A 27905-nucleotide genomic window follows, 5' to 3' on the forward strand; every position below is an offset into this window, starting at 1 on the left:
TAGTGAAACCGTAATTCAATAAGTAACAAAGTCGCTGTTATTCCCGGCAAAAAAAAAAAAAAAACTCACTCGCTGCACAATGCACATACATAGCGCTGACGGGTGTGTACGGCAGCCTCACTGGCGATTAGAGCGTGCTATCTGGATCATCTTTCACGACCGGTTGCGGGCAATAGCAGCTCGTTGTGGCCTCGCGGCGCGCGGCCGGCGCGGCGGTCGCGGCGGCAGTCGCCCGCCAGTGGCACCGTCGCAGCGCCGCGGCAGGGAGCTGCAGACCGCTCAGGCACTCCGCAGCGCATGGACCTCTGTCTTGGCGCAGCCGACACGTTTTCGCCGTGGACGACGTGCTGAACGGAGGAGAATCAGCCAACAGTCATCGACTGAATCTGCGGAGTTGATTGTCGTCAGAGAAGCAATGTGAGTACCCACAGCTCAGTTACTGAAACGAACACCACGACGTGCTCAACTGCTCAATGCTTGAAGAAGCTTTCGTTGCAGGAACAGTGTTAGCTGTGATTGTGATTTCGCCTGAACGCTGGTAGGAGGGCCGAGGGGGGGGGGAGGCAATTGGGCATTGGGCGTGGGACGTGAGCTTTATATTAGACCTGTTCTTTTTTTTAATATCAAACCTATGACACGGAAAGTACACTGTAATGAACGACCGACGTTTTGCCGTTAACATATGTCACTGTCTCACGCCCCTCCCACTTGCCCTCGATTTCGGGCTGCCAGTGGTCGGACATGAACAACAATGCAAGAAAACAGTTGGAAGCGGCTAAATGCAATACATTCTTGAATCGCATTCACAACCAAATTCGGGATGCGAAATAGGCTTCAAAACAAATAGGTAGCCATCCAAAAGGAACGAAGGCGACAGTAGTGATCGATGAGAAATTGAGAAAATCGCGGTGAAGCCGTTTACACTGTTCATTGTACAGGTGCACGGCAGTATAAATACAACTGATTCACGCGAGAAAAGGCTACCGAGTGTCCCTGAACAGCAATGACTGGTCGGCAGGCGTGAGGTCCGGAAGTGCAGCCTCGAGTGGGTTAACTCCCAAGGTTGCCGCCTACAGCGACAATCGTTGTTTTCAGACGCTTGCGCTACTCTCGGCGCAATAAGACGTAGTATATACCTATGGATGAAATATATGTTATTCAGCTTGTTTTGACTTGCGAAAAAAACATAATTTGAATTATACATACAATCCTGTCGATTTAAATCGCATTTCCCATAGGCGGCGGAACGGGGAGGGCACCTGGGCACCGTGCCCCCTTTGATTTTCGCATTTTAACATTAGCCCTATGGGCGTTGCGTGGAAAGAATGGGGCCAAAAGTCATCAGTGCCCCCCCCCCCCTTAATTGAGGGTGTTCCGCCGCTACTGGGCCATGCAGGTTCTTTCCCTTCAAATAAGGAATGGTCTTTCTGTACCTCTCCTGGCTTCTTATGCCTAGCAATATTTTATTATTCATTCAACTGGTCACTGGATTAAACCCCTCGGATCAAACGTTTTACCAAGATTTGGTTAGTACCTATAACGCACAAAAATAGCACGTTCTTAGATCCCACTCATTGTCTCGCATCATGACGATGCGGTCCGGTGGCATCCTCCGCGTCCCAGCTTCCTAGACCATGATCAGTGACCGACGCAGCCATTTATACCGTGCTACACTATCCACATTGAACGTCTTTCTAGTCTACAATTTACTGAAGCTGGAAGGGTTACACGAATGCAAAACCCCATCCTCAACGGCCCTGACATTGCTAGCCAGATCGCCAACTTGTGCGAAATAGGAATCCATGGAAAATCCATGAAAGAAATCCATGGAAAGCGTTGTCCGTCATTAAAAGTAGAATATTACAATTTTTCTACAAAATCGGAGTTAAAATGACAATCCCACTTTTACATCAGTATTCAGAATTGAGTTGAGATAGTGAATTCGGAGTCTGGCTTGCTATTACCGGTTTGGACACTCCCAACATCGAAAAAGTGCCATAACCAGCGCCGGACCGGTGCTCGGCGCTAACCGCGTCGAAAGTATGTACTTCGGCGAAGAAAGTAGGTACTTCGGTCATGTTTAGGTCAGGCCAATGGTCAGGTCACCAGAGGTCTTCACAGGTCAAATTTTACCCATTTCAACATTTTTTGACTAATCGGCGCATAAATCGGAAGCCAATAGAGCTACAGCGATGCAGAAAAGCGAATTCGATAGCTCTGTTATGCTCTTTCAGTTCTGATCTAACGTCAGCGGTTTAGTTCTTAGGAGGACAAAAACTTAAAATAGCCGTTTTTACGATTTTCCTATAATAACTTTTGACTCAAGAAGAGCATGACATTGCGCTAACCAGCATCGTGTTCCGATGGTCGAGACGCATCGTAATGAGCTGTAATTTGACATAAAAAGTTCAAATGGAAAAGTTGACATAAGGTCAAAGTCATGACCTACACGGAAAAGGTCATATTAGCCGTTTTCACGACGGCCATCTGGTACACATTTGGTGCACATCTGGTACAGATCAGGTGCAGATTTGGTCAAATCAGATTCAGTGTGTCTCTTAGCAGCTATCAGCTAGGGTTGCACTAGTTGCTTATATGCCTGCTTTGTCATATTATCAGAGAGCATTAAAACACTGAAATAAACATAAAATGAAGATATTTGCTGCAAAAGAAATTGTGTGCAGATTTGGTCAAATCAGGTGCATTCGCCGGATAGCCCGTCGTGAAAACGGCTGTTGTGTATCAGTCGATCGCCAGACAATCGTCTGATGAAGTTATTGTCCAAAGACTGCTGGAGACCTTTTATGACCTGAGATGACCTCACGGACGTAAGGAGGAAGGTGTGTACGGTTGATGCAACCGCGGTTTAACGCATTTGAATAGGCTTTTGCAGACGTGTTCCTGATTGCGGAGTATGTTTCAGCCTCTAGACTTTCAGCGCAATTAAATGTTTTTTAACCCTTTACTAAAACCTTGGTCAAAGCCTTACACTAAATGGCTATTCGCTAATGGTAAATTCAACATACGCTCAATATTTTTCGCATTTCATGAGACTCGAAATTATTTCTTCCAATCTACATAAAAAAGCCTTTATGAGGTCTCAGGAGAGGACTCTGTCCTTGCTGAAACCGCATTAAGGACGAAATAATGTTGTGCGGGGCACCTCTGCAGCTGAGATGGACCGACTTCTGGCCCTCCAATTCCGCCCATTTAAGTCCAATGAATTTCTATGCATAGAGTTTTTTTTTATAGAAGGCTAATGAACGTCTCATCATCAGTAAATATGCTCTTTGGCGTAAGGAACGAAGGTAATGGATGATAAATGGACAAACAGTATGCTTTCGGGCCCGTCTTGAGGCCATAGACGCGGAGGGCGGTCACATGAGATGACGCATAGGTAGAATGTGACCGACTTATAGCACGTTGTATGAATGATAACTGAAGTAGTATTTGGATGTGTATCTTTAAGTCCACAACCAGATAAACCAGTTATAATTTTTTTTCCATGACTGCCTCGCTCTGTTTACCATACCTGTGCAGAGAAGCACACTTACCATGCAATGCCTGGATAGATATGAATTGATGTTAGCCATGCATCCTGGGGTGTTTTAACTGGTATTGTTTCTGGTCGTTTTGATGATTGTTGCCATGCAACCTCCCCTAAGGCTCAGAATCCAGAGAGTTTTTTGCTGTCTCATGTCCCGCGGCCCAAGGCCGCGCCTTAGTGACCGTGTTTGGGGGCCCAGCACAGGTCGCGCTCAGCAAATGTTGAATGTGCATCGTGCAGCGTGTTCTTAGCAGGTGCACGGATTTTCCCCATTGCAGTCTGCGGCATGTCAGCAATACGGGATGGTCCGCGGCTTTCGCCTCTTTGGGAGTTAATCCGTTGGTCAGTTTGTGAGTATGTATCGACGTTGCTGCATTGTGCATCAGTTGCAAGCAGTGCACCATTTGTTTGCAGGTTGTGAAGAAAATTTTCTTATTTCTTCCCCTAACGCAATACCTTAATTCTAAAGATTACCATCTGTTACTGCTGAAATGCAAACGATGACATGTTGCCTTCTTGGCTTAGAATGCTTCAACAAGTAACTTAAAACCTTTTTTTCCGAACAAAAAGAGATTAGAGAACAATTTAAAGCTTTTAGCAATCAATGAATGTTTCGGAACCCAAGACTGTATCCTATTGCGTGACATGTTCTTTGTAAGGTTACACTCCCGACTGACAATCAGAACGCTATCCGAGTGCCGTAAAAGGCACCTGTCAAGATACCCGTTAGCTGACATACATTCGTTCAGTACGTTAGAATGCGCAATGCTTGGATCGAATGAAGTGAGTCTTAAGGATTTTGCTCATTTTCCATACTCGGTTAATCAAAAGAGCATGGTCACCATGACTATTGGTCAGTTTTCTACAGATAATAAATATGCCATTGACCTATCAGCGCTAAGAAATGGCATTGTATTAGGAAATACAGACAGTTAAAAGCAATAGGTAGCTACAGCGAATCAACACATAGGTGCAATCAACTGATGCTGAGGAACTGTAGACAATTAATTTGTTCCACCGATACCTCACAGGTATTTACAGTGCATTATTTTCTATGTTAAATATTCCCGATTCGATTAACATCTGTTGTCGATTTTTGCACATGGATACGGTTTTCCATTCGCAACAAATACATTTCAAAGAATGCCAAGATATGCCCTGAAAAAATGGACACTGGAAGCATCAGTGCATGCTATAATTATTAGCTTAAACACCACCAATATAAAATAGTTAAAGTATATTCGTGTGAATCAGCTTCTTTTTAACAATTTGCCATAGGTACGGCCCTTCAATTTGATCGGCTATTCCAAAATAATGGACTGGAGGATGTTCTATTCTGCTGCAGGCTTCCATATACGTCATGCAGGTTATCGGCGTCATAAGCTTTGCATGCAAGGTAAGCTTATATAACTCCTGCAATACGTTGTCAGCTGCACCAACAAGCGAATTATATAACTGTGAGTCATCTGTCATTGTCGTCTTCACCGTCAGCCGTCTAGGTAGCGCGGGAACGGGCCTGTTCAGCGGGCGACGTGCGGACTTACAGTAAACAATCCTGCTGCCACTTGGTTGATCGACATCCGGCTGCACCTCATCATCGCGTATTTACACGTGTCAGACGCATCGTTACGAATCACTTAGCTGCGGTGCAAATGACAAAGTCGTAATTAACTGACGCTGTAGAGTCCCAGACCAATAAATGAACATCTTGTGAAAAGTCACTTATGAAACGTAATGACTTCTATCGGATGCATTATAAGGCGCAGAAAATTTAGAAATATACGGGATGCAATGATTAATGTTCATCTCATGTTAATTAATGTTTATCATGTTAAGTGTTGGTGATTATGTTAATGTTTATAGTTATTGAGTATCTATTTTTAGTCCGAGTTTTTATTGAGCTCTTAGGCTTTGCAATGTCAGGGGCTCACAGCCGAGCCGCGCCCTATGAACATGCACGAGGACAGTTCTGCGTTCACTCTTCAATGTGCACAACAGGCGTAGACTCAGCTCTGTGAACTTCTTCATTTTCATAAAGTGGGCTTTGCTCATCAACATACCATTTTCCCTGATGAGTGATCTATCTGTAACACATACGCCACGGAGAGATGTTTTTCCCATGAATGGCATTGCTCGGCAGACAGCTGGCATATAGGGTTACCGGCTGATGAACGGCGTCTGCTATACATAGTTCGGGAGTTCTGGGAACTGCTCTCATGCCAGATCACCTGTAGAACAGCTGCCTGCGGCGAGCTCCTACGAGATGGATGCTACGGTTCGCCTCCTATCCTATCCAGCGACGAAGATCTTCAATAGTGCTGGAGGCCTTTATATTACAAGGCACGGGCACTTGCCAGCGCCATGCAGCGATGATACTTGTCTGTCTGACCTATGATTGACCATTGACATTACCAACGAGTTCAGCCGCTGCTGAATGCTGAAACTCCGCTCTTATGGATCTTCCGTGACTGTGCTGCGGGCAGCATGTTTATTGTTTATTATTGTTTATTGAACACTTAAAAACTCATCCATACAACATGGCTATTCTTGAGTTCGAGTCATAAGAGGTGAAAAAAGTAAATACGAGGGGATGGTGACGCAATCAAGCACACAGAGAAACATACATAGCCCACAAGCACGCATACTTTCTAAAATTGGCCCAGACGCCGTTTCACATTCCTTTTAAAAGCGCCCGGTGGTTGCTCCCTGACAGCGAGAGGCAGGGCATTGAAAGCCGACACAGCACGGTACAAAAATCTCCTTCGGCCGGACTCGGATCTTATCCGCGGAAGAACGAGGTCTGCGTCCTGCCGTGTGTTGCGCTCTCTCCCCTCTCCTACTGTGGAGAGCTGCTCGGCGATATCCTGAGGAGCGCCGGTCACCAACATGCGCTTGAGTAGGCACAGAGTGTGGTAGGTCACCAGTTCACGAGCCGGGAGCCAGGTGAGAGTTCTGAGTGCGTCGCTCACGCGGTCATGCTTGCGCCGCCCCGTGATAACTCGTGCACCGAAGTTAATCACCTTTTGAACACGATACATGTTTTTGGCGACCGCAGTACCTAGACACTGATACAATATCTCACGGTTGACAAAACCAATGCGTTGACAATAGTGATGAGAGTCTCTTTCGGTAGTCTATATCTGGCATGACTAAGACCTATAAGAAGACCAGTGCATCGTCCGACAAGCTGATCTATATGACACTCGTAAGACAGCGTGCGGTCCATCACCACGCCTAAGTTTTTGACGCGATCACTCTCGTGGATGGTACTGCCGCTCACGGTAAGGGTAACAGGCGGAACACCTCGTAACATTTGGCGCGTACCCAAAACTATAAGCTGCGTCTTGCTGGAGTTCAGTTTCAATGAATTTTGCATGAACCAGCGATGCAGGGTGTTTAGTGCACACTCCATGCGATGAACCAGTGATGCGATGTCACTTTTTCTGCCTGTAACGAGGAGCTGAGTATCATCAGCGTATTGAACGATGGTCACCTCGCTCTCTACGTACAAACTGATGTCGTTCGAGTACACGGTGTACAACAAAGGTCCGAGCGAGGTACCTTGGTACACCCCAATCGGATTTCTCATCGGTTTGGAGGTCACCTGTCCGTTCTGTGGCGAGCTCATCCGAACGTATTGAAAATGATCCGAAAGATAACTTTGGAACCACTCAGTGTTCACTCCATAAAGTTCAAGTTTTTGAAGCAGTTTGGCGTGATTCACAACATCAAAGCATTTACTCAGGTCTAACAAGACAAGAAGACAGATATGACCCTGATCCATGGCCTGATGGATGCGATCGGTAATTTGAATAAGTGCCGTTTCGGTTGAATAGTTTCGGCGAAAGCCATGTTGGGCGGAAGCAAGAAGGCAGTTGTTGACGAAGAAAGAGTACAACTGTTCGTGAACTAGCCGTTCTATGATCTTTGAGAGACAGGGCACAAGCGATATGGGGCGAAAACTAGATGGGTCGGTGAGAGTACCGACTGACTTGTAAATGGGCTGTATCACGGAGAGCTTCAACGGCGTAGGTACTGTACTGGTGACCAAACTAGTGTTAATTACACAAAGGATCACATGTGCTATCGAGTCAAAGCAGGATTTCAAAAACTTCATCGTAATCCCGTCTGCATCACACGCCCCGCTGCCGCTCATACACAGTACTGTAGCACGCAGCTCTCCCATAGTAACAGGTCTCACACGGAACTGAGCGGTGGAGACACGGGGGAGTCGAACAGGCAGCTCACGGAAATCGGGGGGACGCGCGACGGTAACAGATTGGGCCGTTTTTACACCGATCTCCGTAAAAAACGCATTCAAGGCGTCAGGGGCCACATCCGGTAGTTTGTGGCCGGCGGACTTTCCGCTTATAATGCCCCGCACGCAACGGAACATGGCCGATCGTCCCGCCTCAGAGATCCGGCGTCTGACGTCCTCCCTCGAGTCGCGCTGGATCGCCGCACGCGCCTGGCGGTTCAGTTCGCGGTACGCCGTCTCGTCTCCCTGGCGTAGCGCAGCCCGCCGGCGGGCCATGAGATAACATGAGACATGAGCAGCAGTCTCGAGCCTGCCACCTGAGATAACAGCATCTGCGAGTCTTCTGACAAGATCTGAAATTCACCTGGTCCCCGAGAGGCAGCTTTGCAATGGATTATAAACGTATAAGCCTAATCTGTTTGTTTTCACATAAAAGGCTAAGCCACTGTCTACCATTCATCGCTTTGAAGAATTACGCTGATGCGCCGTGGTGAACATGCCCTACGTCATGTCCTTCAGCAATGATCACCCGGCCTGTGTTCCACGGGAGGCATGCATAGCTCTTGATGCGTATGGCTAACAGCTCGGGAAGCCTTACCTTGCCATGTTTACGGCGTATGCACTTTTGTGGATTCTAACCACTCACTGGGCAATGGGCGAGCACACTGATATCAATTAATAGAATCATTTTTTTTTTTCAATAGGTAGCATAAGCTAAGGACAGTTCATTTTTGGATGGCTTTGTAGTAATATATTGTAGGTATTTATACTAGGCTATAGGTATAAAAGGCTATATACTAGGCTACCTCAACCTAAAAAAGTAGCCCCACTGTCTTCTCATGGATTTCTCTTTCCTATATACGCTGCTGCGTACTGAAAAAAACATTGTTTTCAGAAATGTAAGCTGATTTGGATGCAAGAATGCGATTTTAAAGGTAGTGTGCCACCTTCGAATGATTTCCCATTTTATTTTTCCTAGGAAAAGATGCTTCTGTTTTTACCTAATGTCGCAAAAAAAAATCAAAAATGGGCCTAAAATAGTGTTTTTTTCGCCTAAAAGTTTATCGGTTTTTCGATATGCATAACAACTGTAGTGGGCTGACCTGCAAACAGGCGTCGGCAACAATCACGAATGCGGCGCACATGTGACAATAAGCAAAGGTCATTATAGAGTTACGACGTACGGGAATGAGTTATCAGCTGTCTAATCGTAGACAACACAATGTCGAATTTAAACTGTAAGCCTGTAAGTGGTATTGTTTCTTTAATTTGGCTGTCGAACATTAATTTATGGTTTGAAATATTATTTTATGTAAAATAATTGATATGAAACAGCCGTCTCTTAAGTTATGACCCCATCTCACCACATGAAAGTGGCAGAAATGACAATGATCAGCTGACGCATTTTTCTTGGCCGAAGTCAGAGCGCGCGGCCCGACGCACCACCACCGCACCACGAAGTATGAGCAGAAGCCGCGCCCAAAGCCAGGGCCCCGGTCAGCCCCGCTAACGTGAGGTAGCCGAGTCGGGGCAGCGTGCGCTGACCCAAGCCGGGGCTTCGGGCCTTTGGGCCGCAGCTTTGGGCGCTGTCTACCGCATCCCCGCGGGCAGCCCCGGGCTATCACATGACACCGGGAGGACGCGCGGCCCCGGCTTGGGTCAGCGCACGCTGCCCCGACTCGGCTACCTCACGTTGCCGGGGCCCTGGCTTTGGGCGCGGTCTACCGCACCACCTAACAGGCGTGTTCGAAACCGCAGGAGATGATGATGAGCGGGTTTATCGAAACTTGATTGGATGAGCATATCGGTAAAAGCGATTTCAGTGTGTGCATTTATCGTTCATAGTGTTGTGAAATGTGGTTGGGGTACGACCGACAACCCGTCGGGGCGAATTTCGCACTGGGGTACTCAAAATTTGAAGAATTTAAGACGTTTCCATGAGTTTTGAAGGTATGGATAAGTTCTAAAAATCCGGTTCTCCTTATCTGGGCCATTAACTCCATACGGTCCAGGAAAGCTGGCACACTACCTTTAAGGTACTCACGTTGCGGGCGAATTTCACCCTGCTATTTGCCCTCATCACTGATGATAATTAATTGCTGACGAGCCGCGGATAAAATTCTGACTGATCATTAACCCGGCAGGCGGTGGGCCTACCAGCCACCTTCCGCGCGGTGGGGGGGGGGGGCACTTTTTTGCCCCCCCCCGTATCTCCGAAACTACTGGACGGATCCGGAAAATTCAAACGGCGTTCGATAGCCCTGTCAAATTTGTCGAAGGAAACCAAATTTCATTGACCTCGGGGTCACCGATGACGTCACAGGTCAGGTCAAAGATAAAATGTTTCACCGTTCACGGGGCTTCTAGGGAAAGCGCTATAACACCGAGTAAAACGCATATTGTCGAAAATCAGCGATAAGGCGTCAGTTGTCTAGTACATATGTTGCTATTAGAGGTCACTGGTCATACCAGGTCAGGTCACAGGTCAGGTCACCAAGGGTCACCACATGAGCCCAACTTTACTAAGGTTATGCGATGCATGTTTTATGGCCAGTTTTTCATTTCCAACTCAATGGTGTTGGTTATAAGACCATCAGGTACGGTTTAGGTCACTTTCTGGTGGAGGTCAGGTCAAGGTCAGGTCAAAAAAGGTCAAATTTCAAAGTTAATATTTTTGCATAAAATGGGTATCGATTCCATGCAACTTGTCACGGGGAGTCTAATGATGGTCTTTGTTTTGCGCTACGAGGTCTAGAATTGCTAAAAATTGAGTTTGAAAATTTGACGTCATCAATTTTGAACAGTTTTTTCGCTATAACTTGGCAAAAAAAAGAGGTATCGATCTCAAATTTGGTATGTAGATAGTAGGCGGTAGGGGCTATCACATGTATTCCGTTTTGTTTCGAAATTCAAAAAACTTCTTGGATTTTTTGCCTATTATATTCAAAAAATCTATTTTTTTGTTTTTTGGGGGTCAAAATCCAAAGAATTCGAAAAACCGAAATAGCAGTTTTGTAGCCCTTTTAATTCCACACCTTTTATGTCTGAAACATTTTTCTGTATCTCTAAAGCTGTAGGCCTGACAGCTCTTCCTGCGGAACCTTTTTTTGGGTCGAAAATGGCAAAAATGACGTCACTCTGACGTCATTAGCGACCAACCTATCATAGCCTTTGGAAAAATTTTGGTCACCATGTGCGCTAGCTGCTCTCGGGAGGGTACTGAAAGTTTGGTGACGATTGGCGCAGCGGTTCTCGAGATATATCGAAAAACCTAAGGGGGGGGGGCAAAAAAATGCCCCCCCCCACCGCCTGGAAGGTTAACAATCATATATAGAACATACAGTTAAAACAATGTGCGTAAACAGTAAACAGCTTCCTTTTTTGGAACCGTATAAGTCCACCTGTGTGATTCTTGTATTCCGAATCCATACCACATCTGGCAATGCAGGCATAGTATGGTGCCATTGAATTAGAGGATAGTGATGCACATTTTCTTTCAGCACGAGGTTCCAATTCATGTGCAACAAGGACTGAAAAATGGTGCAAAAAGTTGTTGGAAGCGGGTTATTGCTATTTGGGAACATCGTGTTTTAACCTGCGCTCCGTAGGGCTATTGCCGGATCCTGCCATCTGAAGGGGGCGGGGGGGGGGGGGCGTTTCTTCCCTCCTGAGATCTCGGGAAGTTTCCAACAAATTTTAAAACTCAAACGGCGTTCAATAGCCCCACCAGGGAATTACGCTATGACCAAATTTCATTGACCGAGGTGCAACCGATGACGTTAAGTCAGGTCAAAGGCCGCATTTCAGACTGTTTACAGGCCCTCTATAAGAAATAGGTATGTTACTTATAACATCGAGTAAAAGGCATGCAATCGAAAATCTTTGACAGAGTAATGTTTGGCTAGTACATATTTTACAAATGAGGTAGGTACTTGGATACCAGGTCAAGTCACAGCGGTCAGATCACTAAGGGTCACAGCATGATTCCCATTGGGGCTGTGTGATGCGTGTTTAATGGCCATCGTTTCATTTCAAATCAAATTATTTGGGGTGACCAATCGGGCCAGTTTAGGTTACGGTCTGGTGAAGGTGAGGTCAAGGTTAGTTCAAAGAAGGTTGAATTACAAATTTATATTTTTCATACAAAGGTATCGATTCGATAGGTACATATTGTCACGGAGAATCCAATGGGGGTCGTAGTTTTGCGCTACCTAGTCTAGAACGGCTATTGATCGAGCTCAAAAATGTGACGCAATCAATTTTGAATAGCTTTTCCCCCATAAGTTTCCTCTAAAAAAAAGAGAAATATGGTATGGATCTGAAATATGGTATGTCGATGGTTGACTTAAGGTTATATAATTTATGTTCCTTTTTTTAAGTTATGAAAAACTTGACATTTTTGACATGACAATGACAACATGCATACAACATGACATGACACATGACAGATGACATTTTTTGAAGTCCTGTTTATTCTACACCTTTTTGGCTTTATAGATTCTCTGTATGTTCAAAACTTAGGCATGAAAGTTTTTTTTTGCAAACCTTTTTCTGTCAAAAATCCAGAACATGACGTCATTTGTGGCCAGCATATCTTAGTGTTTATGAACATTTTACTAGAAGGTGTAAACTTGATGCTTGGGGGTCCTGAATGTTTATGGACGATATCTGCAATACTTTAGGAGATATCGACGGAAAGGAGAGGATCACCTTTCGCCCCCCCCCCTCCCTATGGGGCGCGGGTTAATATAATTGCACTGAAATAAGAATGCAAACCATCAACAAGTTTAAGGATAAACAGGAACCTACTTTAAAACGCTTAAATTTAGATGTATTAAGTACGGACCGTCCATTGTCAATCTCATTTTACCTGAGCCCAGCTACACCATAACGATCGGCAAAGGCAAAATTTAAGACCATATGTCAAAGGCAAATTTAAGAAATTAAAGTGTCAATGTAGAAATTGCACAGCTCATTCACGCAACTCTTATCTGCTGTTACGCCTTTTGCTATGCAGAAGCCTGATTTATTCAATCAATTCCAGCTGTCAATACTTTCAAACATGAACGAGGACGCCAGCAAAAAGAAGATGGAAGAAGCGACGATAGAGGAAATCGGCGACAGGCGATGGTACCACATCAACCGAAACTTTCTACCTATCAAGCTGGTGTACTTTTGGAATTTTTGTGGTGAGTCTGCAAAGTTTCCTTGTTTTGCACATGGTCTCAATTGGGAAATGTTCAGGAAAATGCCGTAGATGCTGTCCGCGCCTTATTCGGCACTGCAACTCTTCTTCGGCACTGAGCGCCCCCGAGTCGTTAAATACCTACTGGCGTGTACAAAAAGTAAAAAACTAATCAAGCGCTGTTCAGAAACTGTTTGGTGTATATTCTCGTTTTGTGATTTAAGCTGCTAACGTTGCACTGACTCCGGCTGTGAAACTGATGCTACTGATGTTACGCTGACTGTTGCACTTGATAGTCGACGGTCACTACTTGGTGCGAAACTGCAATTCCCGGCAGCCACGTACAGGATGCGGCCACTGCCGCGCGGTCACTATTGACGCTGCGATTGTACCAGCCTTGTACCAAGTACCAACACGATCTTACCGCTGCTATGCTGACTGTCACTTTTGACTGCGGTTGTCGATAGCCTCATACACGATCCTGCCGCTGCTGACCCTGCAGATGACCTCACTTGGCCTGACGCTGGCCGACGTCGCTCAGGTCTACCTCTTCATGCCTATAGCCTCTCTGGTGGCACCCATCGTCATAGGTAAGATTATGAACAAACCTGTTTGCAATGCGTGCATGATGCATGATCATCGAGCTGGGTACCTATGTACTTGGTACTATGCAATATGCAATATGCATTATGCATACTGGTTTTGTTGAAGTAGGGCACCAATGTCATGGAAGCTGCTTTGTATGTTACCCCTATTGAGAAATCAATACAACATCCATAGTTAATTAAAATACGACATATCCGGTACACCAATTTAATCAGTCAGGTTATATATTCCGTGGAACCATGGGCCTTGTTCATGCAAACAGCTATTCCACCTGCCTAATAAATCTGTTCATCAATAGTTGCCCCAAATGCATGAACGTTGAATTCAATTCTATCGAGTCGGCTGACGGTCCGCCCCGGTCGGTGGTCGGCGGCAGGCCTGCTGGCAGACCGGACCGGCCGGATCCGCGAGCTGTACATCGGCTGTCTGGTGGTGCACTGCCTGCTGCACCACATGCTCTTCTACATCCCGGCTAGCCCTCACACCACGCCGGAGGCGCTGGCCGCCTCGAGCAACGGCAGCCGGCTGGAGTGTGCCGACTGGCCGCCGCCGCCCTGCGGCAACCTGACGCGCACGCTGCACTGCACCCTGGTGTGTGACGCGGCCGACACGACGGGCGGCGCCGGCCTGCTGCTCTGCCCGGCCGACGGCCCGTGCCGCGAAGCCACGCCCACGGCCGTGCTGCAGCTGCCGCTGGGCTCGGACGGCTGCCAGCTGCCGGCGTCGCTGGTCGACGGCGACGTGCAGCTGCAGCTGCACCACGGCGAGTTCAGCTGCCCGTCGAGCTGCTGGCTGGACTGCGCGCCGGCCAGCGGGCTGCCCGTCTCGAACCGGACCACGTTCTGGATCTACTTCTGGTTGCGAGTGGCGGCCACCTTCTTCCTGAAGCCGACGTTCACGCTGCTGGACGCCACCAACCTGGCGCTGGTCAAGAGGCACAAGGAGCCGGGCCAGAACTTCGGCCGGCAGCGGGTCACCGCCATCCTGGCCACCGTCATCATGCCGCCGCTGGCCGGGCTGCTCATCGACGTCTTCAGTGGTGACGGTGAGAGACGGTGTCCTGACTCCTGCTGAGAACATGCGTCGTATCCGTATTTAGAGAGCGTTCATCATTTATTACCTAAGACAAAGAGAATAGCCGCGCGGCTTTGACCACTTGCCGACAACGTAATACTTTCTTCGGATTACTCGTATTTAACGGCTAAAGGGACACTTTTGACTTAGTTAGGAGTACCGTTGAACCGCAGCTGTCTTACATTTTCATCTTGTGTATTATATTTATTTTCTGATTTCAGGCCCGACCAATTACAGCCCAGCCTTCTTTGTGACGGACGTCTGTGGATTGATTGCTTTGATCACCGTGTTCGCCTCCCGGTTACGCGTCGCACTGCCGGAGAAACCGCATTTCCAACATCTGGCGCAGGTCAGAGTCCGAAATGGGAGAGGTCATTCAGGGGGCAAAGGTCTGAGTCTGAGTTGGGAGAGGCCGGAGATTCAGGGGGCACAGGTCGGGGTATTTCTTCTCTCCGAGTGCACATATTAGTGTGCCTGTAAGGGTGAGAATTATAGCTCCCTTGTAAGTCCCTTCCGGAGGAGAGTAGCAGTCGGCTTGTCTAGACATGACTTTTTCCTATTTCAACCACAGTAAATGATAAATCGGTTAGTGTTTCGGGTCATTTTCTTTTTCTCGATAAAAATACGACAGATCCGATGGCAAATGCGTAATCGATAGCAAGTAATTAATAAACAGTAATGTGCTCGCGTGACTCAATGTAGGGTGAAGTCGTATAAGAGTACGCACTTAGTGGATTTCTTGCTCTCATTTGTTTAATATTTGAAGGAAAGAAATCGCAAATAGGGAATATTAAAGTTCATTGAATTAGCCATCAACCATGGGGCAACGATCCTTCAGCGTAAATGGAAGTGGTCTAAAACTGACATTTTCTGAACCGTTGCACTTGCGTACTCTTACCATATGGGGTGTGTAAGAGTACGCACGCCAGGCGGGTGGAGTACGCAAGCATATGAACACACACCTATGCAGCTTGCACTGTCCAAATGCTTAACTTCAAACTCAGAAGGCATTTAAGTTAATTCTAGTATCCAAAAAAGAAAAACATAAAATAAATCTTTCAAGTCTATAAATCAGGAAATAATCATGTCGTGTGTTTCTTAAAAAAAAATGCACAATCAAAAAGGAGAATAACTCGTATTTGGAAGAATTCCGGGTACGCATCTGCATCACAGTGCTCCATTGATGATATACCTACTAAACAAACGTCATTGAGCGATAGATTAATAATTCTATATTTCTGTATATTCGATTTAATGTATAATTCTGCGTACTCTTACCCTCCTGAACAGTGCGTCCTTTTACCGTACATGCAATTCGCGCACAAAACAACCCCGAAATGTTGTGCAAAACTTCGCAAACAGAATATTGCACTGTACGGTAGTTCCCCAGATAACCTCACAAGTTTCCCACAACAATCACGGAAATGTACCTTATCTCAATTGCCAAGTATCAAAATTATTGTACCATATCATAATAATATCATAACGCTCGAAAATAATATTCATCGCCTTAAACTCAACAGCGTCGCCGCTCAACGCCCACGTTCCGTTGGTGACATGCACGCACTGGCGGCTTCATGTCACTTTATGAACTCGACAAACCCGCGTTGCTAAGCAACCGAAACAGCTGATGCGTACTCTTATCGCCCGCGTACTCTTACCCGCCCTTACCCTATGTTTAAAAACTCGGCCTGTAGATTGCAATGAAGTATTAGTTTCAATTTCAGCGTTTTTTTCTGTTTTCAGATTTTCAAACGCCCTGAAACGGTGGTTTTTCTGTTTGTCGTCTTATTTCTGGGCGTCATGTGGGGATTTTTGGAAAGTTTTCTTTTCATTTTCCTCAAGGAGCTCAACGCACCAACCTATATGCTTGGTAAGATATTTTCAGTGCTATTTCTGTCCGTTCATACAAGAATTTATGAGATATTATTTTGCACGAGCACGATTTATTTTATTTTATCACCAGACACCAAACCACTTCACTTTTTTGTACGAACATAACTTATATTTCTATTTTCTGTAAGGATATGAGTTATATTCCTGTATGATTATATGAGTCAAAACATATGCCTGAACTGTTGTTCCCCTCGAGGGACAGTCGGTGCGATTAGCTGTGCACCTCACCAGTTAACCCTCGCGGGCCCGGGGGGGGGGGCGTTTTTCGCCCTCCCTGGCGAATATTTGGGATAGCTCCCGAACGCTTAGGGATAGGAAAACGAAACTTTCAGTACCTTTTCTCCTATCAATTTGACATCTTCTGAAGTAAAAAAATTGGACCTAGCCCCCTTGATGACGTCACAAGGTTCATTTTTCTAGACCCCTGCACGGCAAACTTCGGCGTCACAGACGCAAACTTTAAATAGCTGCTAAAAATAGAGTTTTAGAGATAAAGACAAATTACGAGCACGGTTGTGTAGCGTTTGACCTAGAGAAAAATAGTTTTGGTGACCTGAGGTCAGGGGTCAGGTCAACGACCCCGAAATGTGGTTTTAGTTTTTCGAAAATAACTTCGACAAAAATGGTCCTAGAGCTACGGCAGTGGTACCATCGCATTCGCCTTGTCAAGCCGCGTCGAATGATATATATTTTGTTCGGAAAAGGTCAAGTTTTATGTTGACCTCATGTGACCTCGAATGACCTCTGGTTGACCTTGACACATGAAAGGTCGTTTATGATGGATTTGTACCCGTTGATCACGAATCTGGCATCTATTTTCCTCTAAGCCTTCATTTAGAGCTTCCGGATGGCAAAATTGTCTTATTTATTATTACTGACTTGAATTAGTGAAATAGCCTCTAGCAGGGATACTCTTCAGTGACCTTGACCTTTGAGCAGCCTTGTATCGTAAGAGGAACCACAAATAGGGAACTGATAAGCCTCAAAACATTTTTAAACATCTTGAAAGTTAGCACACAAGATGTGCGAAAAAGTGCCAAGTTTGAGATCAATTTTGAGCGTGACCTTGACCTTGACCTTTGATTTTGAGCACATTTTCGGAATCCTCAGATTCTCTTCTTTCGTTTGACACCCAATTTTGTCGGTTTGATGCCGCCTGCCGTCCTCTAGAAGGCTTACTTTGAGATCACTACACATGTGCCGGTTTTTGCCTTTGACCTTGACCTCTGACCTTGAAAATTGACCTGAGGTCAAAAATTTTAGGTGCTTTAGAATCGTCTCGTAAGGACCTTTCGTTTGGTATCGCTTTTGTTTCCGTAGCTCCCTTATTTACGGAGTTAGACAGGGGGGCGAAAAACGCCCCCCCCCGGGCTGCGGTGGTTGGGATTACCCCCCGGGCCCGGCCGGGTTAACCCTGGCGGGCCCGGGGGGGGGGGCGTTTTTCGTCCCCCCTGGCGAATATTTGCGATAGCTCTCGAAAGCTTAGGGATAGGAAAGCGAAACTTTCAGTACCTTTTCTCCCATCAATTTGACATCTTTTGATGTAAAAAATTTAGACCTAGCCCCATTGATGACGTCACAAGGTTGATTTTTCTAGTATCCTGCACGGCAAACTTCGGCGTCACAGACGCGAACTTCAAATGGCTGCTGAAAATAGTTTCAGAGATAAAGACAAATTACGAGCACGGTTGTGTAACGTTTGATCTAGAGAAAAATGGAAAAATAGTTTTGGTGACCTGAGGTCAGAGGTCAGATCAACGACCCCAAGCTGTTTAAATCAGTGAAATAGCCTCTAGCAAGGACTACTTTTCTGTGACCTTGACCTTAGAGCAGCCTTGTATTGTAAGATGAAACCACAAATAGGGACCTGATAAGCCTCAAAACATTTCAAAACGTCTTGGAAGTTAGCACGCAAGATGTACGAAAAAGTGCAAAGTTTGAGGTCAATTTTCAGCATGACCTTGGCCTTGATCTTTGATATTGAACACATTTTTGGAATCCTCAGATTCTTTTCTTTCGTTTGACACACAATTTTGCCGGTTCTATGCATCCTGCCGTCCTCTAGAACGCTTATTTTGAGATCCCTACACATGTGCCGGTTTTTGCCTTTGACCTTGATCTCTGACCTGAGGTAAAAAATTTGGGTGCTTTAGAATCGTCTCATAAGGACCTTTCGTTTCGCATCACTTGTGTTTGCGTAGCTCCCTTATTTACGGATTTAGACAGGGGGGGGGGGGCGAAAAACGCCCCTCGGGCTGCGGTGGTTGGGATTACCCCCGGGCCCGGCCGGGTTAACAGTCGAGTGGCAAAAGCGGTGTGGCGTTGCCCGTCGTTCAGACCCCAGCCTACCCGCAGGCCTGACGATGACTGTGGCCGGCCTGGCCTCGATGCCGTTCAACTGGTGGTCTGACGCCATCACCAGGAAGATCGGGCACGTCAACGTGCTCATCATGGCCTTCTTCGGCTACGCGGTCCGCTACGTCGGCTACTCGCTCATCAAGTGAGGACGAAGGCGTGTTTAAGACTGCATGGAGTTCTATAGCCTTGACTTCATTCTAAAAATGTGCACCTATATTATACCAAACATGCTGGATTAGTTAGCCCATATTTACCGCTTTCAAGGCACAATCCATTGTTTAATCACAGACGTCACTTCAGCATTCGTGACCTGTGATTTATGATTACCGTACGATTAACGGTCGACCTGTTCAGACAGTTTTGCCCCTGTAGCCATGCACCGTCATTCGATTCCCTACCGATTTTTCGTTTTGTTTTTTTTATACAGGGTGCCCTGGCTGTGTTTTCCGTTCGAGCTGCTGGAGGTGGTCACTGTGCACCTGATGTGGAACAGCGCTGCCACCTACACGGCGCAGCTGGCGCCTCCCGGCCTGCTCGCCACGATGACCGGACTCTCGGGGATGCTCCACTACAATGCCGGTGAGACTCACATATATGAGGTTAGTACTAGTAAAGGAGTGTTGGTAATGGTAACATATCGAAAATATCGCTAATGCTGTTTTCTGATGCTTAAAACTGTTAAAAGGATGATCCTTTCAGCTCAGCCGTGAGCCACGGTAATTTGTCTAAACGATGCGGTGGCGATAGGCAGCTCAAAGCACTGCTTACTCTATAAGGGCCGGCAGCGTTCTTGAGTTGCCATGGAACGTTCTAACCAGGGGAAGCCAGTAAAAGTTGGTAGCACTAGACCAAATCGGTGCTAAAAATACTATCTACCATTGGATTCCCATGCGAAATTCATCTTTTTCGAACGAGCCTCACACGTATTCCATAAGAGAAAATGCTAAGCCGATCATGGGAAAAGGATAGTCTCAAGCTTTCTCTATAACCTCTAGCGTCTTTCGATGCGGAGGCTAGAACACTCAGGTCCAAAAAGCTTTGGGCGTTGCCCGATGTTCCAAATCCCCTCCGTGTGAACACAAGATTCAGCACGGCTACGGGGCATGCAAGATTGTCTAGAATTGGCGTTTCTTCATTCTTGTACACTGGAGGCTTAGTATTTGGTACTGAGACTTCTCATCAAAGCATTCTATCTGTGAGGCGCCTTCGATGTTGCCATATAGGTTTCCGCTCCCGGAAAGAATTAGCAACGGCGTTGCCTCCATGAGCTAGCTCTGTTTGCATAATTTCTCCACCATCTTGCAATTGTATTTCATTGGCTCGAACTGGCGCGACCTGACACCGGTCACCGGTCTCGTCATGGTCCGGCACGACGGAACGCCGTTCGCCGGAACAACCTAACACTGCCCCAAGGTCCTGCGGCCTAATGTACGTACGCTGCATATATGAGCATCGCCCATCTATGTATGTGCTATGATTTTCAAGCGATAGTTTCAAGCTATTTAAATACTGAAAACTTAGCTACCGAGCTATTCATGGCTTTGTGGAGTAGAGTAGGTAACTAATCACTCAGTAACATGTGGTCTATCCGTGCGGCAGGCCATGGTCTGGGCAGCTTCGTGGGCGGCTATCTGATGGCTTCCTACGGCATGGAGTTCACCTACCGCGTCATCGGAGTTGCCAGCGGCGTTGCCGGCATCCTCTACGCGGTCGTCTACTACTGCTGCCTGCACGGACACATCAAACGCCGCGAGAAGGCCGAAGGTCAGTCGGGAGTCCCAATCGGAACAGTTAATGAGTGCTTTCATTAGCCATGTAAAGCACAGAATCCACAGTGGGTATTGAATATGCATTTTGGTTACGGAGCGAGCGAAGCGAGCGGAGTCTTACGTAGAATAACGGAAATTTCTGAGTATGAGCGGCCGGCCGGCCGGCCGGCCGTGGTCACGATTCTGCGACGCTTATATCTCAGCAACCACTTGACCGATTTACATGCGGTAATTTGTGTACGGTAGCTTCATTCCTTCTACCAAGTATTGGACTATCCTCGATGCATGTGGGTGACCCCTTATGCGCGTGCCACGTGCAAAACGAAGAGGTGTCACTTTTGTAATTGTTGCAATATCTCGGTAACTACTTGGCCGATTGCGCTGAAAGTTGGCATGAAGGTAGGCACCCACTAGGCAATGCATATCCATGTGCCGGAGTTGGGGTGCTGCTGCACGTGCGCACGTGCAGGGGTCGATTCCAGATCTCGAGAACGGCTGGACCGATGGCGCTCAAATTTGGCACATGGCTAGGGACCGGTTAGTAGGGTGCCGTGCAAAAGTCAGTTGGGACCCATTTTGCACGTGCGCACGTGCAGTGTGCCGCTTCCAGATCTCGAGAACGGCTGGGCCGATTATGCTCAAATTTGGCACATCGCTAGAGACCGGTTAGTAGGGTGCCGTGCACAAGTCAGCTGGAGGTACCCCCTCGAAATTTCGCACGTGCAAGGCTCACCCTCTCGCTCGCTCCGTTAGTCGCCCCAAAAGGCGTTATACTGGTATTATTTAGCCAGGATTCCAACAAAATGAGTGCAACTTTTTGACGAACTAACAGTGCTGAAGTAATTTACCTGGGGTGTAATGCCATTGACATTACTGACAAAGACTTTAATTATTGTTTTACTTATCTGATTATTTCTCATTCGTTCACTATTTAGCCGTATACATATTGTACTTATGTGTATTTTTTATCTGCCGATTTGAGTTTATTCCTTCGACAGGAGCAGCGGTAGAGGAGACGCTTCCCACGGGCACTAGCACGGCAACACTCACTACAATCGTTCAAAGTGAGGACGGAGCCCGTGTCGAATCCACCAAACTCTAGGTGGATCTGTGAGTGGCGTCTGGCGGCGATGAACCGCGCTGAGAATGGTTGAGTTGATGTTAAGATATCAATGGAATTACTAACCGAAGGGGCTGTATTTATCAATAGGTAGTTGATTTAGATGCTCGATTTATTGTTTTGGGCAGTGTTATGAATATGTTTTAGTTTTTTCCTTAGATGTCTCTAATAGAAATGCTGACCATTATGTAGAAGAGGTACTGTATTAGTGATGACCTATTACAAAAATGAGGATACCAATACCAAACCAAATATTAACCAAAACCACGGAAATATACCGAAACCGAACCAACTTGGGAATACCAAGGAAATACCAACTTTTTACCAAATTCACAGCCTCTTATACGTTAGCAAAGCTTCATGATACCTACCAACAAAATATCAAAAACAGGATTGAAGTAGGTACCAATTACCAAGTTGGTATCGGATTGGCATGCATCGGTATACCGAAAAGTTGGTATCCAATTGACCTCTTTGTACTGTATGCTGTATAAGGAAATTTATGAATAGTTTATCATGAATAAGCGGGACCAATATGGGCGTCAATAACGAATGTCGTCTTCGTGACGTGAAACATAGAATTGAATAACCTAGTATGATAATGTTCGTCACTTTTTCTTAAAGTTTTTTGTCTCATGGGCCATGGCAGCATCAAAATGCAGACGTTTTACTGTGTTCGAATTATTCTAATGGCTCACATGGCCCAGAATGATGTTCACTGTTCATGCCTCCGCAATGGAACGGCCCACCCGTTTACTGTTTTTATGTGATTATTTTGATGCGATATGTGTTCTTCCCAACCGCGGGACCTTGCCTAGTGAGCATTCAACGGCTTAGCTTGTACACGGCAGAAATCGAGAACATTTGGGGTGACGATGGTATGCAAAATGCGTGTTTTATGAACGGCACCACGTTTATCTAATTAGTGGTGTTACTAGTGAAGCTTCATTATAAATGCGTGGATGAAATGTGAATAAGTTCAATGACATTGTATGCATGCTAGGCTGCTATTGAGATTAAAGTGTCTCGATGAATATCTGCGAAAGTCATAAATGCAATTATCGTCGCTGGGTATTTGGAGACTTGTTTAATGAGTGCTGTGCAGTGTGCACTGTTTAGTAATTGATACGTACATGCCTGTGGACACTGCTCCCGGTGATCATGGCGCTACATTAGTGCCTTTGGCCATCTGTTTTGTTTAACCATTTGTTTAGACCTGTTTAATAAAGACTTTTGAACTTCCTGTTGATGTTCCATTCACCCATCAAGTGTAAAGAGCGTGACAAAAAAAAAACAAGCATGAAGTATAGTTCTAGTCATAGCCCGGTTAATTTTGAAAGAAAATGTTTGAATTTTTCAAATTATATAAAATGCTTCATGCTGTATTCCCTTAGTAATCGCAACAAATAACAGCTTCTGTAGGGGATAGAAAACGAACCATGAAATGGAAGTCGCAAGGGGTCACTTAGAAACTCTGGTGTTGCTGGGATAGGATTTAGTCGGAGCCGGAGTGCAGATGGCCTGCAGCCTTCCAGCGCTTTGACGAGTATAATTGCGTGTCTTGAAAGCCTGGACAAATGATAAAGCTATTGAACTATTGGCCAGCTATACAATGTGAAGTGATATCATGCGATTAAGTCTAAAAATGCGTTAACAACTGTTGCCAAAGTAAAACGCATATTTTGTATGGTAAAAGCAGCGCTGTATTGTCAGAAAGAACTACTAGTTAGCAAGCGACGAGATTGCGACAAAGATGTTTATGTATCTAAGCAGCAACATAATGGAAAGTTCAGCAAACAAACTGCATTTAACAACAAAGTGTCGTAGCTCGACGCCACATAGCATCATACGAATAGACGGACATGGTAAGACACTACAAATCCATGAAGAGATAAGGCACTACAAGTCCGTGTTTCCCAACTTCTACAAAATGACCGCCAAGATGGACCAAGTCGATTATCTTTGCATGTATTTTGGTCTACATAATCATTCATTTGAGCCACACATGCCAATCTTTTCATTCACAGTCAGCTATCTCTTCTAGCTCCAGTTCGTTAGCTTCCGTTTCTTTTTTCCCTGCGAGTTGTCATTCTGGTCTTCATCTCCCTGTTCAGTTGTTAAATACTGAGTGTCTCTAACACTGTGGGTCCAAGTACAGTCACGGCACACCAGTCGTCACCAGCCGCCTGTCGCCGCTCCTCGCCTCACTACTGGCCGCGCCACAATCTGTGTCGGAGGCCTCAATCCTCCTCCTCCAGTTTGGCCATCACGCCCTCGGGCACCCTGTACCTGGTGACCGGGTTACGGTAGAGCTCATTTTCCATGCCCGAGTCAGCCTCGTTCATCGCCTTGACCTCGAGCTCGAACTTGGCGTACTCGCGCCGGTCGGCTAGGTAGGTGTAGAGGCGCCACAGCAGCAGTGTGATGACGCCGATGGCCACCACCGATCCGACCGTGCTGAGCACGATAGCCAGCACATCCACCTCGTAGCACTCCTGGGGAGCAGGTTCGGACAGTTACGGGAAGAACATGGAGTGGGCCGGGCTGGCCGAGTTACGGCCGACTGGACACATGGAGCGAACCAGCCACAGGCACCGAGCCACTCATCCGAATTACAGACTAGAATTAGAGAGGCTGTGGAGCGTCCTAAGCGCAAAAATCTTACGTAAGTATGCATAGTTACGATGTTTTGTTGCTAAGCCTTTTCTTATTTTTATCCTCTGTAAAATCATGTAAACTATCAGCTTCAATTTGTACTTTAAGTCATTGCAATAATAAATGAGGTGCTTTTGAGAAATTGAGATCATACCCAACTGTTACTGACTAACGCCTGTTCTGAAGGCGGTTGCATAAAAATAATCCCGTTTGTACCTTGGATTTAATAACGTTGATAACGGTGATACCACGTTCGTCCGAGTAGTATTGGAACTGGTAGAAGCATCCATCCAGTGCATCCTGGAATCGGCACATGGTGCCATCTTCAGGCGAAGCTGAAACAAGATAAACATGACGTCACCTTCTGATCAAATTTAGTACATATCTGGTAGAATAGCCATAAAGTCCTCGTTCCCGTTCAATGGACTGAATTCGTCCTCAAACTTCGCCACCGTTCCTCTTCGATCGCTTCTCAAAGTACGAAAGAAAACAAAAACGCCATCTTCATTCGATGATTCTAAACACCTCTCCAGGCGAAAGGGCCTAACATTTACTTATCCGCAGGCCCCTATGCTTATTAGACTGGCGAACAAAGCCTTAAAATCAAACCAATCTCTTTAGAGCCCTGCGTCTGACCTACGAGTATGCATGGTGCCCAGCCCAGGCCACAGATAAGTGGCCGGAAAAGTTAAAGACGCTTTGCAACTTAGATAATGCGGTACGATTGCACTTCCATGAACCGGCGAGAGGCTTTTGCCGCTCCCGCTGTCGAGCTGAGCCGATGCGTCGGTGATCGATCCACGACGGAGCAGGCGTGGGTTCGACGGGGCAGGTGTGGTTACTATGGAGTACGTTCCGGTGTGCCGCAGCGCTACTATGGGGCGGCTTTGACTGAGCTAGCACGTCACACACGCGCTCATGGACAACCACGCGCGGATGACATATGGAGGCGATTATATAGTGGTTTGAGATCTGCAATAGCTAGCACAAAACGAGGGATGTGTCGCCAACTGTTTCAACGTCTCGCCTGTGCTCGACGGACGACGTGCTGACAGAACGGCAGCCCGCCCTTAGACACTAGACAGGTATTGGACAAGCAAAAGTTAATTTTCAGTTATTGTGCTCGGCAGAGGCTTGATGGAAGCTAATATCATCATGTAGTTTTATTACCAAAGTTTTTAAAAGCACTTACGACGGCCAATAACGTGCAATCACGATTCTCCTCAAAAGATTGAAAAGTAGATTACATCCACCGTCCACGAAGGAGGTAACTGATAAGGAGAGAGAGAGAGAGAGAGAGAGAGAGAGAGAGAGAGAGAGAGAGAGAGAGAGAGAGAGAGAGAGAGAGAGAGAGAGAGAGAGAGAGAGAGAGAGAGAGAGAGAGAGAGAGAGAGAGAGAGAGCGAGAGCGAGAGCGAGAGCGAGAGCGAGAGCGAGAGCGAGAGAGAGAGAGAGAGAGAGAGAGAGAGAGAGAGAGAGAGAGAGAGAGAGAGAGAGAGAGAGAGAGAGAGAGAGTCAGACAGACAGACAGGATAGAGAAAAGAAAAACAGTAAGTTTGAAAAGAAGAAGTTTTTAGTTCGTCTTGTTTTTTACTATGTTTGCATAACATTTGTTTAAGTTTTATGTTTGTGATACATCCGTTATTGGGTGCCATACCCGTGGATGTTTATTTCAATAAATAAATAAATAAAAATGAATAGATAAATAAATAAACATACAGCCAACTCCTTACAGATCAGCTTCGGCCTGGCTCTCTTACCCAGCCGGTCCGTGAGGGTGATCTCGTGCGTGTCGGTCTCGGGGCAGCTGGAGCAGTTGTGGCCAGTGCCGGCCTTGGTGTGCAGCCGACATTCGACGCACGGCTGATAGGTGCGGCACAGACCACGGCACGTCGGACAGTCCTCGCAGAACAGGCCGGCGTACCTGAGCGGTGAGGACAGGGCGAGATGCTGAGCGAACACACGGAGGAGACTGGTCCGCAGCAGCCGGCGCTGAGTGTGTCTGACTGCAAACCGGTCTGAATACGGTGAGCTGGATGGGTCGACTCAACCGTGCGCATGCAGGCTGCTGAGGGCGCTGCTTTGCAACATGTGACCAGCATACGCTGTCCAGAACCCACCCTCATCTCTCGTTGCTTGCCTTCGTCCATCTTTACCTGCCTTCATCCCTCGTCACATGTTTCCGTCTCTCGTTGCCTGTCCCCGTCCCCCGTTACCTGCCCTCGTCAGTGCTGACACAGTGACAGCGGCCGCACACGCAGTCGCCCTTGCCGTTGCACACGAGGTCGGTGCTGGAGCCGGGCGGCACACAGTTGCGCGTGTCGTTGCTGCAGTAGCAGTCGTCTCCCGTCCAGCCGGGGCGGCAGACGCACTGGTTGCACTCGCACCGACCGTGCTGCTCGCCGCCGCAGATGAGGCCGTTCGGAGCCCTGAGGTCAAAGATCAGATTGACCCTGTTTAGGACTTCGCAATCATGTTACCTTAACGCTCCCATATTCGGACGCGTTATTTTTTTCGTAAACTCGGCTAGACGAGAGCATAAGTATCTGTTGACTTTGAAAATTGAGAGTCTGATTCAGTTATTTGTTGCAATTTATAAAAACGAAGTAGGGCAGGCTTCTGAACTAGTTCTCTGTGGAAGCCGTATGGCTACCCATCTACGCTGGAGTACGAAAAAACATCATCTCACGAACTAGTTCTCTGTCTTCCAGCATTAACCCTCTGATACCAACCTGTCGCATAGTCTGCTGTCGCACTGGCAGAACTGGCCCGTGATGTTGAACGTGCTGCCCGCGTGGCACTCGCACTTGCCGCAGACGCACTCGCCGCGTCCGGAACACTCGGGTCCGCTGGTCGAGTTGTCAGGCAGGCACGACTGTCCGCTCAGAGTCTCGGAGCACTCGCAGCTCCAGCCGGCCCTGCGGGGTCGCAGACATTCAGGGCGTATTGAGAGACCCCACACTGGTCGTCAGCGGCGACCCACAGCCAGTAACCGAACCTTAAGGGTTAGCTGAAGGGTCTCAAGACCCAATCCAATACTTTTGTAGAGGAGAGTTATGGTCAACGGACAACAGACAAGCAGTTCTTGATTTAGAGTCAGGTGTGTTCGTTGGGTACAAAAATGTTGCGTTCGAGTTAGAGCAGCAGGAATGAAATACCCCGCTAGTGCGTCGCAGTGCCCATCACCTCACCTTCCATCGGGGCAGTCGCAGACGCCGCACTGCAGTGCGCCCACGCCGCTGCACTTGGGGCTGTTGGTCTGCACGAGCTCGGGTCGCTCGCAGTCGCATTCACAGACGATCTCTACATCCAATCGCACTGTCTCGGAGGTCAGAACGTCCTTCAGGTGGATAGTGTGGTTCTGATGACAGGGGCGATCGGGACAGGCGTGAATCACTGCCTGATTACATGGAAATCGTTCAGCTCTGCAGAAGACAG

At 46.9% G+C, this 27905-nt stretch overlaps 2 protein-coding genes and 1 long non-coding RNA gene across 3 annotated transcripts; 2 read left to right on the forward strand and 1 right to left on the reverse strand.

Moving 5' to 3' along the window:
- The first annotated feature begins 211 nt into the window (after positions 1-211).
- Positions 212-13575, forward strand: LOC122371186. Its single transcript, XR_006254686.1, has 3 exons — positions 212-417; positions 12850-12994; positions 13458-13575. It is a non-coding gene; the product is annotated as an uncharacterized LOC122371186 (long non-coding RNA).
- A 220-nt stretch (positions 13576-13795) lies between these two features.
- LOC122371185 (major facilitator superfamily domain-containing protein 6-A-like) lies at positions 13796-23057 on the forward strand. The gene is made up of 7 exons (XM_043347327.1): positions 13796-14641; positions 14892-15019; positions 16417-16543; positions 18922-19066; positions 19352-19503; positions 20524-20688; positions 21692-23057. Exons 1-7 carry the CDS (start codon positions 14050-14052, stop codon positions 21793-21795), a joined length of 1413 nt encoding a protein of 470 aa, XP_043203262.1. The 5' UTR covers positions 13796-14049; the 3' UTR covers positions 21796-23057.
- A 708-nt stretch (positions 23058-23765) lies between these two features.
- Positions 23766-27828, reverse strand: LOC122371199 (integrin beta-PS-like; the record flags this gene model as incomplete). The annotated part of the gene is made up of 6 exons (XM_043347347.1): positions 23766-24308; positions 24685-24803; positions 26228-26391; positions 26684-26896; positions 27200-27385; positions 27659-27828. Coding segments are annotated over 6 exons (1107 nt in total), but the record flags the coding sequence as incomplete, so codon positions are not given.
- Positions 27829-27905: the final 77 nt, after the last annotated feature.

This window comes from Amphibalanus amphitrite, unplaced genomic scaffold, assembly GCF_019059575.1.
Source record: "Amphibalanus amphitrite isolate SeventyFive unplaced genomic scaffold, NRLGWU_Aamphi_draft 001214F_arrow, whole genome shotgun sequence".
NCBI lineage: Eukaryota > Metazoa > Arthropoda > Thecostraca > Balanomorpha > Balanidae > Amphibalanus > Amphibalanus amphitrite.